Source organism: Rhinatrema bivittatum, chromosome 2, assembly GCF_901001135.1.
Source record: "Rhinatrema bivittatum chromosome 2, aRhiBiv1.1, whole genome shotgun sequence".
Lineage (NCBI taxonomy): Eukaryota > Metazoa > Chordata > Amphibia > Gymnophiona > Rhinatrematidae > Rhinatrema > Rhinatrema bivittatum.
The window spans coordinates 99,967,167-99,984,368 of record NC_042616.1 but is presented as its reverse complement, the minus strand read 5'-3'; the positions used below and the strand labels follow the sequence as shown (position 1 = coordinate 99,984,368).

The 17,202-nt window shown below is 44.5% G+C and overlaps 1 protein-coding gene across 3 annotated transcripts in view; it reads right to left on the bottom strand.

Moving 5' to 3' along the window:
- UBE3C (ubiquitin protein ligase E3C) overlaps positions 1–17,202 on the bottom strand; it is a 496,047-nt gene that overhangs the window by 288,218 nt on the left and 190,627 nt on the right. For all 3 annotated transcript variants that reach the window (XM_029588499.1, XM_029588501.1, XM_029588500.1), the window contains one exon: positions 7,915–8,019. In XM_029588499.1, the coding sequence (XP_029444359.1) occupies positions 7,915–8,019 (105 nt within the window). The remainder of the gene's footprint in view (positions 1–7,914; positions 8,020–17,202) is intronic.

Genomic DNA, 17,202 nt, shown 5'->3' with positions numbered 1-17,202 from the left:
ATAGTCTTATAGGATGCTGATGTTTGCAAGCCCGATCTGCAAGTGACAACGTTATGACTGATGGCTTCCATTTTTCTTTGCCGCAGGAGATTCTGGGTACAGTTACAGGATCTGTTGCCATTCCCAACACGTTGGCAAAGACAAGGTATGAGGCCTTATGTGCTACTTGCTGTGTCATTGAACGCACCTTCGGAGTTCTCAAAAGTCGATTTCGCTGTTTAGACAAGATGGGCGGAGCTTTAATGTATGCCCCACCCAAAGTTGGAGATATAGTGCGACTCTGCTGTGTCTTCCATAATCTCGTTCTACGCCATGGACTATGAATGGATATACTTACAGATCTCCCCCCCAGATTCCCCATGGTTCCCGCACAAGCAGAGGACACCACACTGAGTGGCAGCCAGCTTTGCCAAAACCTTATACAACACTACTTTGCCTAATAGGCCTCACCTACCATATCCCCTTCCAGGGAAAGGAGGCAAGTAGACTGTTAGCTGCTGCTCTCCTTGCTATCATCTTTCTTTCTCTCACTGTTTCTCTGTCTGGGTCATTGTGTAACAGAAAACACGTATGCCTATTCAGGATTCGTCCTGATAATGAAGCAGTACACTGGAAAAACAGTTCTGAAAGTAAAGATGACATAAAATACATGTGGCTGCTATAATGTGTTATGCCTCATAGTGACAATACAAGAGGCATGTGTGGCACATGAGTCTGTGAACGACTGCCAACAAAGTGTTCATAGTTTGGCCTAGCTAACGCCGTATGGCTTGCCAGCTCTCCCCCCCAGCAGACCCCATCCTAGCACTCACATGTGGATGAGTTAGTGCCATAAGTGTGATGCCACCCCAGCTGGTTCTCGAGCATGGAGATCTACAGCTCTAGAAATGCTGTAAATATCAAATAGCTCTAAAGCTTAAAAGGACAGCCTAAGGCTACATGTAGACAGTTAAAGATTTCAATGACCGAGTTCCCATTTTACTGCCTCATTCTGTAGCTGAGAAACGTGTGCATGTGAAGTTATATACCTGTACTGGGTTGGCTTAATGAACATGGGCATGCCAAGACACAGCTGACACCACTGCGTGACCAGTTTCAGAGCCACTACTGACTAGGTTTGCCAACTGGATCCAGATTTCCAGGATATGTTGATCCAGTCCTGGTCTTACTCCCATGCATGCAGATATTGATGTAGTCTTGGTTTTGTTTGGAAAAGCTATAGGGAAATCTGATGAAATCCCTGCATGTAATATGTTCCAAACCAGGACAGAATTTACCTGTCCCGAAAAATGTAAGCAGTAGGCAACACTTTTGCTGACATCAGAGTACTCTAGTAGCATGCCTTCCCTTACAGCCTTGGGTAAAGTGCCTGTGCTACCTTGTGCCATTCCTACAAAGCACACAGGTCCTTCCAAGGTAGCATAACCTTTTGGTGAGTGCATGCACCATACTACTCCTACCTATGCAATTTGTAAATGGTAATGTGTAGAAGGTGAGGACCATGGCCGTTGTGATGTAATGTAGGTTCAGTTAGCTTCTCGGCGAGCCCACACCAGACGCACATCAGACTCTGTGAAGTGAATCAGATGGTGCCCTGCCTTCACCTGAATTTTCAAATGACCTCTGAGATGTCTCCGTATAGTTTCTAATGACTCTAAGAGCACACACACATCTCTTCTGAGCAAAGGTTGATGCTACGTGCGCCGTCCGCAGCAGACCCGTGGCACAGCCCTCTCACCTCTCTGTAGTAACGCCAGCTCCTGGTAAGAACATAAGAACATAAGAAAATGCCATACTGGGTCAGACCAAGGGTCCATCAAGCCCAGCATCCTGTTTCCAACAGTGGCCAATCCAGGCCATAAGAACCTGGCAAGTACCCAAAAACTAAGTCTATTCCATGTTACCATTGCTAATGGCAGTGGCTATTCTCTAGGTGAACTTAATAGCAGGTAATGGACTTCTCCTCCAAGAACTTGTCCAATCCTTTTTTAAACACAGCTATACTAACTGCACTAACCACATCCTCTGGCAACAAATTCCAGAGTTTAATTGTGCGTTGAGTAAAAAAGAACTTTCTCCGATTAGTTTTAAATGTGCCACATGCTAACTTCATGGCGTGCCCCCTAGTCTTTCTACTATCCGAAAGAGTAAATAACCGATTCACATCTACCCGTTCTAGACCTCTCATGATTTTAAACATCTCTATCATATCCCCCCTCAGCCGTCTCTTCTCCAAGCTGAAAAGTCCTAACCTCTTTAGTCTTTCCTCGTCTCTGGCAGCAGTGGGCCACCAGCTCCATCCTCTGGCTTCCCCGGGTACCTCCGGCTCAGCTACAGTGCCTGGCATTCCCGGTCCAGCCACCACTTCCATCGCTTCACATTGGGCCTCTCCGCATGGCCCGCAGAGAGATGCTGCTACATGGCGCCGCACCCCTCCCTAGGCGAGCGTGCACATCTCCAATGTTTAAGTAGGGCCTGCGGCGGGAACTTAGCCGCGGCCCCGGATGATGACGTCAGCGGAGCACCGGCACTTAAGCCCGGGCTCCAGTCCCTAGCTTTGCCTTTGCAACAGATCTCCTCGCTGGTTGAGTACTCGTTGCCTCCTGAGAGATTAGTCTCGCTCCCGTGTTCCTGTTCCTCATTCCTCGCCTCTACGTTCCTGCTCTACATCTATCCTCGGATTGCCTACATGGACTTTGACTTTGCTGTGCCTGATCACGCCATTGATTCTCTCCAGACCCGGACCTCTGCATTGCCTGACTACGCTGTTGCCTCTCTCCAGACCCAGACCTCTGCATTGCCTGACTACTCCATTGCTTCCCTCCAGACCAAGACCTCAGCATCGTTTGACTAGGCTTGACCCTCGCCGTGCTCAGACCTCAGCCTTTCTTGCCACTTCGTCCAGTTTGCCGCCAATCCCGACTCAAGCCTGTTCTTTGACGCCTCTTCAGCCTACTTCCTGGACTTGGCCTATTCAGGCTTCGGCCTGCTGTTGCTTGAGCTCCCCGTCTGCCTATGTTCCTTTGGTGCTCGGGTTTCCAGAACACTACCTCGTCCAGTGTAAGACCGTACCATCTTCCTTCTGCTGTCTCTGGGCTGATCACCATCTCCTAATCGACGTCATACAGAGGCCCACCTAAGTCCAGCCGGCCCCGGCATCCAAAGGCTCAACCCGCGGGGAACAAGGGCTGGTATTGGTGAAGCTCCAGTTGGCATCTATACATCAGCCCACTCTGCCTGCTGTCAGTGGGGACCTGACTCGTAGGTCCCTGCCTACAGGTTGCATCAACCCCACCTCAGCCAAGGGTCCACCTCCAGCGCAACAGTTGATGTCACAAAAGCCAACAGTTAGGTGTGTTTGAACCTCCTGCCTTCAACTCAGCACTCACAGAGATACTGAGATGTCAGGGTGCTGCAAAGTCCTTGGCTGTTATGGCTCACTTAGTCATGTGGTGTAGCTGTATGTATGTATGTATGTACCCAGAAAATATGCAGAGTATTTTGCTTTGAGCAATAGCTAGTATCTCTTACATTCCTGGTGCAATCTGTGACCACCCTTAAAGTACATAAGCTGTACACTCCAGTGCCAAACAGCTTGCAGATAGTTCCATTTCCAATGTTATTTCACACGTTCCCATGGTTTAATGATTGCAGGCCCTTGCTGATCCACATGCCTGTCATGACTTGTGAGGAATCAGGAATAGCTGCTGTCCTCCTACATTCTCAATTATCTGTTCTGTGTATAACATTAAGGCTAGAGAAACTGTTGTCAGCTGACGACTTCATGAGCCTACAAGCTGCTTCCATAGTACACGGGACACAGTGCTGAATGTATAGGCCTACTGCTCCCAGAGGTCTCATGTGATTGGCATGATGGCTGATGGCTTTTCTGTGTTGGTCTCTTGCCAGATATGCATTTAGTGCCATTACCTCAGACAAAGAAGGTGTCATATAAGCCTCTAACAGATGTGTTTTATGTGGCCAGATATAGATAATCAGTGCCAAGAAAGGACTTAGACCACCTTATTTGCAGAGCATCGAGGAGGGCTTTAGAGTTTAGCTGCTGGATCACAATGGTTGAAAGAAGACCATCCCCTTTGCGTGCTGGCACAGGAACTCTGTAGTGAGGATGGGCCCAGCAGGCTTCTTCCATCTAGCTGGCACAGCTACTCAGTACAGGGGTCCACCCAGGATTGTTGTACAACTCTTCTTATTTGGCATTCGATGCCATCACCTTTGGTCCTTTATGGCCCCTTGCCATGTCATGGCTTACCACTTTGTGGGGGGAAAGGGACATGTCTTTTGGGTGCCTGCCCCTTTGGTATCTGACATCCCAGGGACTGCTGCGGGATGTGGACTCCAGTGGTGCTGGGGAAGACTCGGATGGCTGCTCAGGCATCCTTTGCAGGATCTGTGTCAGCATACTCGTCATACCATTGACTGCTGCGGCCAACTTTGTAACATTCTGCATGTTTGCGGTAGTCTTATCTCGCAGGATCTGGTTCTGCCTGTTGGACAGCCCTCCTGAAGCACACTAGCTCTGCCCGTATGTGTTGGAGATGTACCTCATGCCTCCTTTCCAGCTGGTCCAGCTGCTCGTGCATGGACTCCTTTCTGTTGGTGGCAGGGATGTTATTGGTGCTGGTGCCGGGCCTGGTGGCAGTGCTGTGATAGTGGTGCGAAGTGCAGGAATTTGGGCCTCCAAATGTGGCAATGCGAGGCTTCTGGGCTGCTCCTGCTGAGGGCATGGTGCTTCAGCTGACACTGTGGTGTGCTGGCTCGAGGTTGTGACAAATATATTGGCTCCTACTGAAAGCTAGGTTCCTCCATGAAGCCAGAAAGGTTGAGGGACCCATTGAGTGGGCTGAGTGAACCCAGGAGATGCAGCATCTGCAATGCCTCCTGAGCCTGTGGCTGCTGCTGCTCCTCCTCCTCACTCACCTGGGCGTCTGGGCATCCATCAGGAAGGCCTTGTGCAAAAGGTGGTGCTGTGCTGCTGGTCCCTGGGGCTTGCTGGTTGGGACCAGCAGCTTCATGGGTAAAAGCTGTTGATACAAAACATAAGACGTAAGTACCTATGGCAGTAAATATCTTTTTTTCATTGATGTGTACATCCGTTGCAGTCTGCCCATTTACAAGCAAGGTGAACTTACCACTACAGCTCGTGTGGTGTCCAGCCACTCAGCTATGACCTCAAAGACATCTTGTCCCAGCCTTTGTACAAGGCGCTCCTCCCGGGATGAGGATGATGGGACAAAGGGCTCCTCCTCTGGGCCGCCATATATATTTATTTCTGGCCGCCACCTTTGCTTTCAACTGCACCTTGATGTCCTGGTACCTGTGGGCCACCTGCTCTCCACTTCGTTGGACTCTGCTGTGCTTGGAGATGTCCTAGGCGATGTTGCGCCAGATCTGGCCCTTGGAAGCCTTTGAGGTCTTGGTCGCCCGGTAGTCAAACAGCATGGCATAATGCTCTAGGACCCCTGTAATGACCTTCTCATTACCCTGTACACTGAACTTGATAGCCCTGAGACAAGGGTGTCCTGCTGCCTGCCTGCCAGAAGGGGATGCCACTTCCGCTTCCAGAGAGGTGTCCTCCCTTTCTTTCACTCTCCCTCCCACTCCCCTCCCTTCCCTTCCCCCGCCAACTCCCTTTTCCTCTGCCCTCTTTCCCTATCCCTAGTCTGCCATCCTCCTCCTGCCATCCTAGTCTGCCTATCCCCTTACCCCTCCCACCGTTCTCCTATCCCTTCCCTCCTATCTCTACTTCTTTCCCTCCCCCTACTCTTCCTCCTCCTCCTAGCACTCCTGCCCCCTCTTCCCTCCCCATGCCTCTCACGTTCCATCCTCCTCACTCCTCACTACAAAAACACTCCTCCTCACCACAAACCACCCCTCCACACTCCTCATTACCGCAAACACCACTCCTCCACATTTCTCCTCCTCACTCCTCCACTCACACCATTCCTCACTTCGCCACACCAAAATAAGACAAAGTATTAAACAAACAAACAAAAACTTTCACTCCAAATACAACAAAAGACCCAGATAAAGGGAAACAGACGGCAACAGAAGACCAGACAATGCACTCAGGTAATCAAATCAGAAAAAGCTCCTACTAAACTACTCACCAACTCTCCTGTCCTCTCTCCCCTCCCCCCACGTCTGACCCTCAAAGAGGCAGCTACAGGAAGCCAGGATATATAAACTGAAAAAAATAATGGGGCAGATTTTCAAAGGATTTATGTGCATGGGGGGGGGGGGGTGTTACGTGCGCTTGGCCTATTTTATAAAGGTTCGGCGATGCGCGTCTAAGTCCCGGGGCTTCAAAAAAGGGGCGGTCCATGGAGGGAATGGGCGGAGGCCGTGGGCATCGGCGCACGCAAGATATACTAGTGTGCACCCCTTTGCGCGTGCCGACCCCCGATTTTATAACATGCACGCACCTGCGCACATGGACACCCGCGCGTATCTTTTCAAATTTACCCCACTGCACCACGCACTAATTTACGCTAGCCGCATAAAATGACGCAGCACAAATGACACAACATACGCTAGCCGCATAAAATGACGCAGCACAAATGACACAACGTGCTGATGCAATGCACCGTCAGAATATACCGTGCATTATTTACCTATTCAATGCGACAGCCTGCAAATTTTCCTAACCACATCCCCTTTTTTTTTTTTTCAATTGCGGGTGCTATTTTTGCTATATTTATAGTTTTTTGATGAATCAAGGCCTAAGTTAGATGGATAACTTTAAACCTACTTCAGCACAGGCTGGATAACGTTCTACTTATCTGGATATCTTTAAAACATATCTGGGTAAGTAGCGCTGTTGCCACTAAGAAAAAAAACAAACATTTAAATGGGCATGTAGCCGATTCCCTCCCTTCTTCTCAAAATGGCAAATAAGGCCCTATTGGGCCATGTGTCCCTCACCCCCAAGCCCCTCCTAAATTTACAATAATCTGCTCTGCAGATCAGGATGCCCCACCCACTTTGACTGTTTTCTAAATATTACATAAATGAGGCTGCCCTTGACCTTCTAGTCCCTTCCCCAATACTAAATAAGTCCTGCCAGGAGTGAAGTACAATACTTACCACTCCCGGCACTCAAGCTATACGTGTGTTAGTATCAGCACTAGAAGCATAAATAGTGAGTAGCAAAACAGTATTATAGTTTTTTTGTACAAATTCTAATAAGTTTTAACACAAATTATATTGGAATGATACATAATTTACTTCCAAACTAATTCTCCTGTGATATATTTTGCATTTTTCATTGCTATAAACTGAAAAAAAGTATTTATTTGTGCCTCTATTTTGTCATTGGTAAAAGGAAGGTAAAACAGATACATGCAGCTTATATACAATGATCATTTTCTTCAACAAAAAAAAAAAGGGAAAAAAAAAAGTACTCAGTCAGGCCTCCACTTTCCACTCCAGCTAATATGGGGAAAAGGAAACAAGCTGTAAAGAGATCCAGGTCAATGATCTGGCAGATAATCCCTACTGTTTAGATAATTTTTATGTATGTTATTGTATATTATTTTATTTAAAATCAAAGGGGCAATTTTCAAATAGATTGCATACTTCTGAAGTATCAGCATGCATATTTTGCACTAATTTTTGATGAGAAAGTGCTTCGGTACCTAACCTTGGAAAATTAGCATAAAGTACTTGGGCTAAACCTGCCCTCCCCCATTCTCTTTGGGCAGGTGACCAAGAATGGTAAAATAGCATGTATACTTTTCCAAATATCATGTACATGAACTATCTTCCTCCCCAACCTAAATAGGTTTCAAAGAATTCTTCCTCACATACTGTTACCCAGGGCTGAGGCCGGCAATGTTCAGCTAAGCAATTTTATCTCATAAAGGGCAGATTTATAATGAATTGCAGATTTACCTTATCAGCTTTGATGTTTTCCTGCTCTGAAAGCCAATGGTTTAATGGACAGAAATTTCTTCTTGTGTCTCGAGATTTCAACATTTTCACTAAGTTGGTAATAACCTACATAAAAGACAAAGGCATATTCATTGTAAACTGATATATTCTGTTTGGAGTTATACAAAAGGAAAGCAATCTGCAGCTGCAAAAAAATTAGCTGTGTTACCAAAGAACTCCATACTCAAAGTGGTTTATCCATGCAACCTTTCAACTAACCAGCAAAAACCCTCTCATTGGCTTAATTTTACCCAAATGAAAAAAGGGAGGGCAGGGGCTTTAAGGATGGAGCTTAAGTTTAGCCAGGTGGCACAGTTATCAAATGCTACTCAACCTAAAACTTAGCCAGGTAAGTCTGGTTGGGAAAAATACTGCCCTAAAATTACCTAGGTAGCTTTAGGTGACTATATTCAGTGGCAGACCTAATGGGAGAAGTCCTGCTGAATTTATCACCTAAGTTACCTAAACTCCCATTCCCCATGCTGCTGAATACTAACCTCGTAGTTTACTAGATCAGAATACTATGTGGTTCATATTTTTAGGTAATTGTGAACTGAAGTAATCAGGGATTCAAGAATGTGAACCACAAGCGGAAGTCAACTTTTTACACAATGCTAGCTTACGTAGTGTATTACAGGGATGTTATTTTGTGATATGAATACAAAAAAAAAATACAAAGTTTGGAGCCTGGACATTTAATCACCAATATAGCTGTAAACCTGCATGGCATAAAACTGGATGAGACAACCTGCTTAGCATAAACTACATGGCATAAACAGGTGAGACAACCAAGAAAAACCTTATTTCAATAGAGTGCACTGTGGTTGAAAACATTAACATTTGCTGAGGTTAATTTGTGAGAAAGGAAATTCAGTAATGCATGAAATTTACATTGCCTGAGCCCTAGTGGAATGAGCCCTAATCTGTCTAAGCAATGGCTCTTCAGCATCCACAAACGCAACCATGCCTACCTCCTTAATCTAGCGAGCTATTGTAGCCTGCAAAGTCGGCTCACCCTGTTTAACTCCACTGTGGAGGCCAAACAGGTGATCCATCTTGCTGAGAGGTTTAGAAACCTCCAGATACTTCATGATATGTCTCTTAACATCCAAGGATCGCAACAGCTGATATTCCTATGCATCTCTCTCTCTCTCTTTATCCAGAGATGACAGGGAAAAGTGAAAATCTGAGACCACTTTTGGCAAAAAGGAAGGAACAATATGCAGCTGTATCACTCCTGGTGTCACTCGAAGGAACGGCTCCCGGCAAGACAAGGCCTATAGCTCAAATATTTTATGCATAGAACAAATCGCCACAAGAAACATCGTTTTCAAGATCAGTAACAGCAAAGAAAGGTTACACATCAGTCGAAAAGTAGGGCCTACTAAGAAATCCAAAACCAGATTGAGACTCCACTAGGGCACTGGTAACTGCAAGAGAGGATGAAGATGTTTCACTCCTTTCAAGAAATGGGCCACATTTGGATGAGCCGATAAGGGTCCACCATTCAAATGTCCCCTGAAACAGGCAAGAGCGCTATCTGTACCTTTAATGAATTAAGGCCAATCCTTTATTCAAACCATCCTGCAAAAATTCCAAAATGAGCAGGAACTGAACCGAACGAGGAAGAACCTCTCGAGCTTCACACCAAGCCTCAAACACTCGCCAAACACACACATAGGCTAAGGAACTGGAGAAATTTGTAGCTCGTAGCAAGGTGGCAATCACCACACTAGAATATCCACGTTTCAGCAAGCGAGCCCTCTCAAGGGCAATACCATAAGACAAAATCGAGTCAAATCTTCATGAATGACAGGCCCCTGCTGCAACCGATCCCTGTGTGCTGGAAACCGAGGGGGGAGTCTACCAAGAACTTTTGCAGATCCGCATACCATGGTCTCCTTTGTGACTCTCCAAACCATTCTGCCCAACATGGGCCACGGGGGAAAGGCATTTTAGCAGCTTGTCCTCTGACCATTCCTGCATGAGAGCATCAATGCCCAAGGACTTTGGATCTCTCCTGCAACTGAAGAATGGAGGAAACTTCGCACTGTGAAACGTTGCCAACAGATCCAGAAACTGCAGACCCCAATGCCTCATCTGACAATTCCCATTCCCCTGGGCCTGCTGAGAAAGTCTGCTTTTTCATTGTCTTTTTCTGCAATATGTGAAGCTGAGATCTCATGAAGCTGCACGTCTGCCCATTCCATAAGTTGGTCTATTCCGTGCGATTCTTGCTGGCTCATGGTTCTTCCCTGCTGACTGATGTAGGCTACTGCCATTGCAGGCATTATTCAGACCACTGGACCCTGCAACCTGTTGTCAAACTGCAAGCATGCCAACTGGACTGCCCGGGCTTCCAGCCAATTGATGTTCCAGCAAGTCTCTTCTGCTCTACAGCATCCCTGTGCTGTCAGCTCCTGACAGTGAGTTCCCCAGCCTTGAAGGCTCGCATCTATCATGAGTACTAGCCAGTCCGGTCAACTTAAGGAAACCCCCTTCCTTAGATAATCTGCTTTTAACCACCACTGCAGTTGACTGCAAATTTACATTGGCAGGTGAAGCCGAATCGAATAGTCTTGATACTGTGGGTTCCAATGAGACAGCAGAGTGCACTGAAGAGGACCATATGCACCCTTGCCCATAGGGCCACCTCCAGGGTTGTCGCCATCAATCCAAGTACCTGCAAAAAGTACCACAATGTCGGGTGTACTGTGTTCATCAATAGACACAGTTACGCCATGAGCTTCTGAATATGGCGGCAGGAACATCCTGCCCTATGTTATGTTGAACAGAACACTGAGATACTTTAGCGACTGAGATGGCTCTTGGCCAGGTTCACAAACCAACCTAATTCCTGCCACAAGAAGATCACCTTGCGAGAAACCTGGGGGCTCTCTTCCAGACTCTTGGCCCAATTCATCCAATCATCCAAGAACAGATATACTAGGATCCCATCCTTTCTCAATTCTGCCGCCACCACTACCATGACCTTGGAAAAAGTTCTGGGTATGGTGGCCAAACTAAAAAGAAGCACTTGAAACTGATTATGATGCCCCAAAACCGCAGAAATCATTGATGCTTTAGTCAGATGAGAATATGCAGATATACTTTGGACAAATCCAGAGACATCAGGAAATCCCCCGACTATACTGCCATTAATCACTGAGTGCAAGGTTCCATGCAAAAATGAGTCACACGCAAAGGACTCCTTTGAAATCCAAGATGGGACAAAACCAGCCCTCCATCTTGGGCACAACAAAATAAATGGAATATCTGCCTGTATTTTCTTGAGACATGGGAACTGGAACCACAGCCCGCAGGCTGAGGAGTCTGGAAAACGTAAACTCCACTGCCTGTCTCTTCTGCTGAAAATTGCAGGGAGACACCATGAACACGTCCTGAGGAACACTGCAAAACTCCAGCGCATAGCCATCTCGTATTACCTCTGGAACCCATTGGTCTGTAGTGATCTCGCTTCACCTCCGATAAAAAAGAGAGATGGCCTCCTATCTCCTGTTCCTGGAAGTGGGTTGGCACACCTTCATTGGGAGGCTTGGGGTGCTCCACTACCCAAGCCTGCTCCACGTCTGGGCTGCTTGGGACGAAAGGACCGAGATCTACCTAAGGGTTGAGTTCTTAGTTTCTTATGAGTCCTCTGAAAGGTCGCTCCTCTGTAGGGCCGATAAAGTCAGAACCCCCTAGTACGACCTCTGAAGCCGAAGGCACATGGCACTTGTTTCTTATCCTCTGGCAATCAAGGAACAGGGAACTCACCCCACTTATTGGCTATTTTCTCCAGCTCAATCCCAAACAAGAGTGAGCATTTAAAGGGTTGAATCGGCCAACCAATTTCTCAGCTATAGCTGATGCCTGGCCACAACTACTGATGCCACCCTTCTGGCCAAAGTGCGGGCCAAATTGCAGCCCACATCTGCCCTGGAATTTACACCAGACTCATCGACATCTGGAGAGAGCAGCAAACAAGAGCGAGCCACCAAGGAACAACAAGAAGCTATCTGTAAGGTCATTGCTATTACCTCAAAGGCCTGCTTAAGAATAGCCTCAATTCTTTTATCCTGTGCATCCTTCAAAGCCGCTCCACCCTTCTATGGAATAGTTGTCCGCTTGGTAACGGCACAGACAAGGGCATCCACCTTCAGAAAACACAATTGCTCTCTCGCAACCAGATCCAGGGGGTACAGTCCATCCAAGACTCGCCCCCCTTTAAAATTTGCTTCCAGGGTGCCCTGTTCAAGATCAATTAATTCATGAATAGCCTCCATAATAGGAAAGTAAGATGAGGCTTTACACAAAGAAACCAGAATGGGCTCAGACATTGGCTCAGACATGGATTCAGCCCCAGGTACTCCCAGCATCTTCAATGTCTGGGAAATGAGATCCGGTAACTCATCTCTATGAAAGAGTTCTATAAGATTCCAATCCTGGAGGAATCTCCCCATCCTCCAGGGAGTAAGGATCAGTCTCATCATCCATGCCATCTGGGTCCGTATCGGGAAAACTGGCTCCAGACATACTCCAACATTTACCCATAGCACCAGGCATGCGGGATTTCACTGTCTGTGACTGGATAAGGTTGGCCAGGGCCAAGGACTGCGCCTGAAGAAAAGACTGCAGTCCTTGAAAAAATTCCAGCCAAGAAAAGGCTAAAGGATCCATGCCAAAGCCCACTGAACTACCTTCTCCTGACAAACCAGTTAGGGGAGACCCAAGATCAGGCAAACCTTCTGGCACCTTTTTCCAATTCCTGCACCAGGCTGGGAAGAATTGGGCTTAGTAAAATCAGAGGGGGGAAATTCCCCCTGAGCCTCCAAACAGCACTGACACAAGTTAGAAAGAATGCCACGCTGAGATGCCAGAATATGACATGCCATACACAGGGCAAGGTTTGCCTCTGCCATTACGGCTTGTAGACCTGCAATTTTATTGCCTAGACATTTGTGCTCATAGCCTTCTAGCTATTTCTCCTTGCCTTGGTTATCTTTTGCATAGCTTTAATCCTGCTCCCCTCATCTATCCTGTTGCTCAAGTGTAATTTCGTGAGATCCTTACATTTATACTTCACTCCACTATCTTCATTTATTTATTGGAAGTGACACCCCAAATCAACAGCCTTCTAGCCACCAATCCCCTTTCTTCTAGTTTAAAACCTGTCAACATGAGAGACTGAAGGGAGAGAAAATGGAAAAGATCCTCTTACCCATCCCTCTCCCTTCCCCCAAATAAAAAAAAAAAAGATGGCATTCAAATACAGTCACACTGATGAACCATCAATGTAGCTAATGGCATACTTATCTTGACAGAAAAAAATCCTTATACATCAAGGACTAACCCGCTCAATATACTGCAGCTGATTGACTAGTTGGTTAAGTTGACCTGTTGATTTAGATTTAAAAAAATGCCAAGACTCGTAAAAAAAAAAAAAAAATAGTTGCTTGTGGATCAAGCTGTTTCAATGTACTGCATCAAAAGAAAAATATCTCAATAGAATATAATGGAGTGCTTAAAATATTTTATATCTAGATAAAACACGAGGAACCTTATAAGATCTAGTTTATATAGTAGGGTCCTGCTAATTTGGAATACAATGCTATCAGAATACCTATTAAAATACAGACCAGTTTCTTCATCATCTACTTCCATTGCAGATAGATCTGTCACTAGAGTTTAGAAGCTATAAAGCTTTAAAAGGATGTGCTTCATTAATTCATTCAAAAAAGGATCAATATTAGAAAGCATCGCCAAGATACAAAAGGGGATGTTGATTACTATACATACCGCAAATGAAAAGGGTGGGTCCAAGCACTCAAGTTCATCTACAGACAAAATATGCCTTCAATGCCTATATTGTTTTTATTGTTATATTTATATGTGATACAGAATAGTCAAGCAGTCTTATCTGTGAAACTTATCATTCACAATTATAGTCACAGCAATGTCGGTCCCCCGACACGGGCCATGTTTCGCAGTGGCTGCATCGGGAGGGACAGAGATTGAGGCCAGAAAAGATCTTCAAATCAGTAATATAGAATCTGAAAAAGAACAGAACAAGTATAGGTGAAAGCAGAGCAAATATAGATGAGGTATGCACAAAAAAGCCCCAAAGAGAAAATTACAAAACTAAAATATTTAAATAATGAAATAGAAGCATCGGGCAAAAAGAACCTCATGAACAACCTGGTTGAAGAGGAAACTGAATCCTGGAGAAATGTTTATAACAAATAGTTTTAACAAATAGTTAAAAATATGAATAGTTGTAAAAACAGAACAAACATCAAAAGGCTCCTATAAATGACCACACACTTTTTATTTTTTATTTATTTATTTAAGAATTTATATACTGACAGTCGGTGGGAACATCTCATCGGTTTACATGAACCACCCCTAAGATGCTATATACTGTATTAGATCCCATAATCAAATAAAGATAAAACATAATAATGCCAGAGTAAAGCCAAAAATATGTAAACTGTAAATGAGCAATCCATAAAAATGATTATTAAAGCATCAAGTTACTCATGAAAGCAGAGAAATGTAAAGGTCAAAACGCTGTCACAAGTCTCTGCCGATGTCGGGGTGAACAGAGCATCAAAAATCAAAGTAGTAACAAAGTGAAGCTCAAAGGATTTAGAAAAGTAGGCTTAAAACAGCAGGAAAGTTCAACAAAGAAACATACCTTTAAGCGGGTGCAGACTCAAGACTGCCAAAACCGATAGTCGGCAGAGACTGTGCACGAGGTTCTTTTTGCCCAATGCTTCTATTTCATTATATAAATATTTTAGTTTTGTAATTTTCTCTTTGGGGCTTTTTTGTGCATACCTCATATATATTTGCTCTGCTTTCATCTATACTTGTTCTGTTCCTTTTCAGATTCTATATTACTGATTTGAAGATCTTTTCTGGCCTCAATCTCTGTCCCTCCCGATGCAGCCACTGCGAAACATGGCCCGTGTCGGGGGACCGACATTGCTGTGATTGTAATTGTGAATGATAAGTTTCACTGATAAGACTGCCTGACTATTCTGTATCACATACAAATATAACTATAAAAGTATTATATGCATTGAAGGCATATTTTGTTTATAGATGAACTTGAGTGCTTGGACATATATACATATATATACCACACACACATCTACATACACATATATACACACACACACACATTATTCCTTAACAAAACTGTCTATTTAATATAAATACTGCTTTCCTTTAAATCTAAGACAGTTTTTTAAACTAGATTCTTAAAGTAAGAAATTATTAAAAACTTTTGAGTTTTTAAAATTTATGTAAGGCAATAAGCAAGACTGGGTACTCATTCTTTAACATCCTTATACCTCTATAGAAGTGCTTGCTGTTTAGAGAAATCTGCTCAACTCCTTGAACAAACTGATAAGTAATGCATCTGAATTTAAGTGAGAAAGATTCCTTGATTAGCAGGTCTGAGTTTAGACAAATGTTTTAAGGCTCTGGGTAGCAGTTTTGTGTTTATACTGTGTTGTTTAAAGAGCCAGTACTCAATTGTAAAAGAGAAATAAATCACTGGCGTTGAAAAAAAATGAATGGTTTGGACATTCTGATTAATTAGTGTGGAAGACTCAAAAAGAGCTTTCAGACTCAAGACAGAAAAGGTGACTTGTTACACTCACTAATAAAGCAAACTTCATGTGGAAGGTAATTAGGATGTGAAATTCCTGAAAATTAGTTAAACACAAACGATGTAGTCACATTTTTTCCAAGTGTACTCATGAGGGCAGGAAGGTTATATCTATAATTCTATGTCTTGCTCCCACAGAAGACAAATATGAACATTTTACCTCCTTTCCTTCTCTAACAAATTATTTATGTAACCTCGAGCTCCAGTTGTATCATTGCTAAGGATTCTGACCTGCTACTATTCTTTGGAAAGATTCTTATTCTGCCTGAGGATTCTTGAGCCATCATCAAGCAGGCTTACTAGCTACCTGGAACCTTCAAACTCTTTGCTTGAGCAAGCTGACGTGTTCATCTCCTTGATTTTTCCAGAAATTGATGCCTCAGAAACCATTGTGCTTTATCAGGTCACATCAATTTACCAAAGACCTATCCAATATTCAGAAGGAAATGGTCACCTACAAACACCTCAAAGGTGACCAACAACAGATTTGAAAATGGTCATCCCTGCTATGGCCCATATTGCTTGACTTTCTCGTAATCATAAGTGAGAAAGCCTGATTCCATCAGATGTGAAGTGCTACTCTCAGAAGAGGGAGAATATTGTGCGCTAAGATACCCTTTCCTTTCAAATTACCAAAGGCAACCAGGAGACCAACTTCAGCAACAAAGCTCAAGAGGAAGGGAGGCCAGATTCCTCCAATACTAACCTTCTCTGGCAGAAGGACAAGGTTGAAGGAATGGATTAATTAAAAGAAACTATAGTCTCCATAAAATGAACTGACAAAGGCTCCAAATTCTAACCCGGGTCCAATACATGTTTCTCTTTCATGCCATGACAGCTGTAAACCCCAACATGAACTATCCTTGTTATGTAGCCTGATTCCCTCAACAGCTAAGATTGTTAAAGAGAGCACAGACAAGGCTGGAATTTGACATGCCTTATAGGAAGGGGGAAGAGAAGGGCAAGAGTGTCTAAAGCAGAGGAGAGTATAGTGTTATAAGAAGTATCTATATCATCAAGACTCTGAAAAGGCTGAAGAGGTGAGACCACACTGGAGAGAATGCATTGATCAATTGCCTAGATATTCCAAAGGTAATGGCAGTTCCTGGAAGAAAATTCAGGAGGGGAGTGTTTAAGTGTAAAAGTTACCGGATGATGATCAGAGGGAAAGAACAAAGATGGAGAAACCTGAGAGAGAGTAGATGGGGGGGGGGGGGGGAAGGACTAGGTCAAGGAAGTGGTCATGCAGGTGGGTGGGAGCAACAGAGCATAATGGGAGATCAAATGAGGAAGTTAAGACAAGGAAATTTGAGGCAAAAGGGTCAGATACAGTCAATATGGAGGTTAAAATCCTCAAAAATAAGGGAAGTGGAAGATATTTAGGAATAAAGGAATCTCTGGAATCAAAGTCAGCAAGGAGGAGGAGGGGCTCAATAGATGACAGCTAAGTGGAGTAGAAGTAGAAAGTGGAGTAGAAGTAGAAAGCTAATATGGATTTAGCCAAGGGAAATCTTGCTCACCAATCTACTACATTTAATTTGAGGATGTAAACCAACAAGTAGATAAAGGTG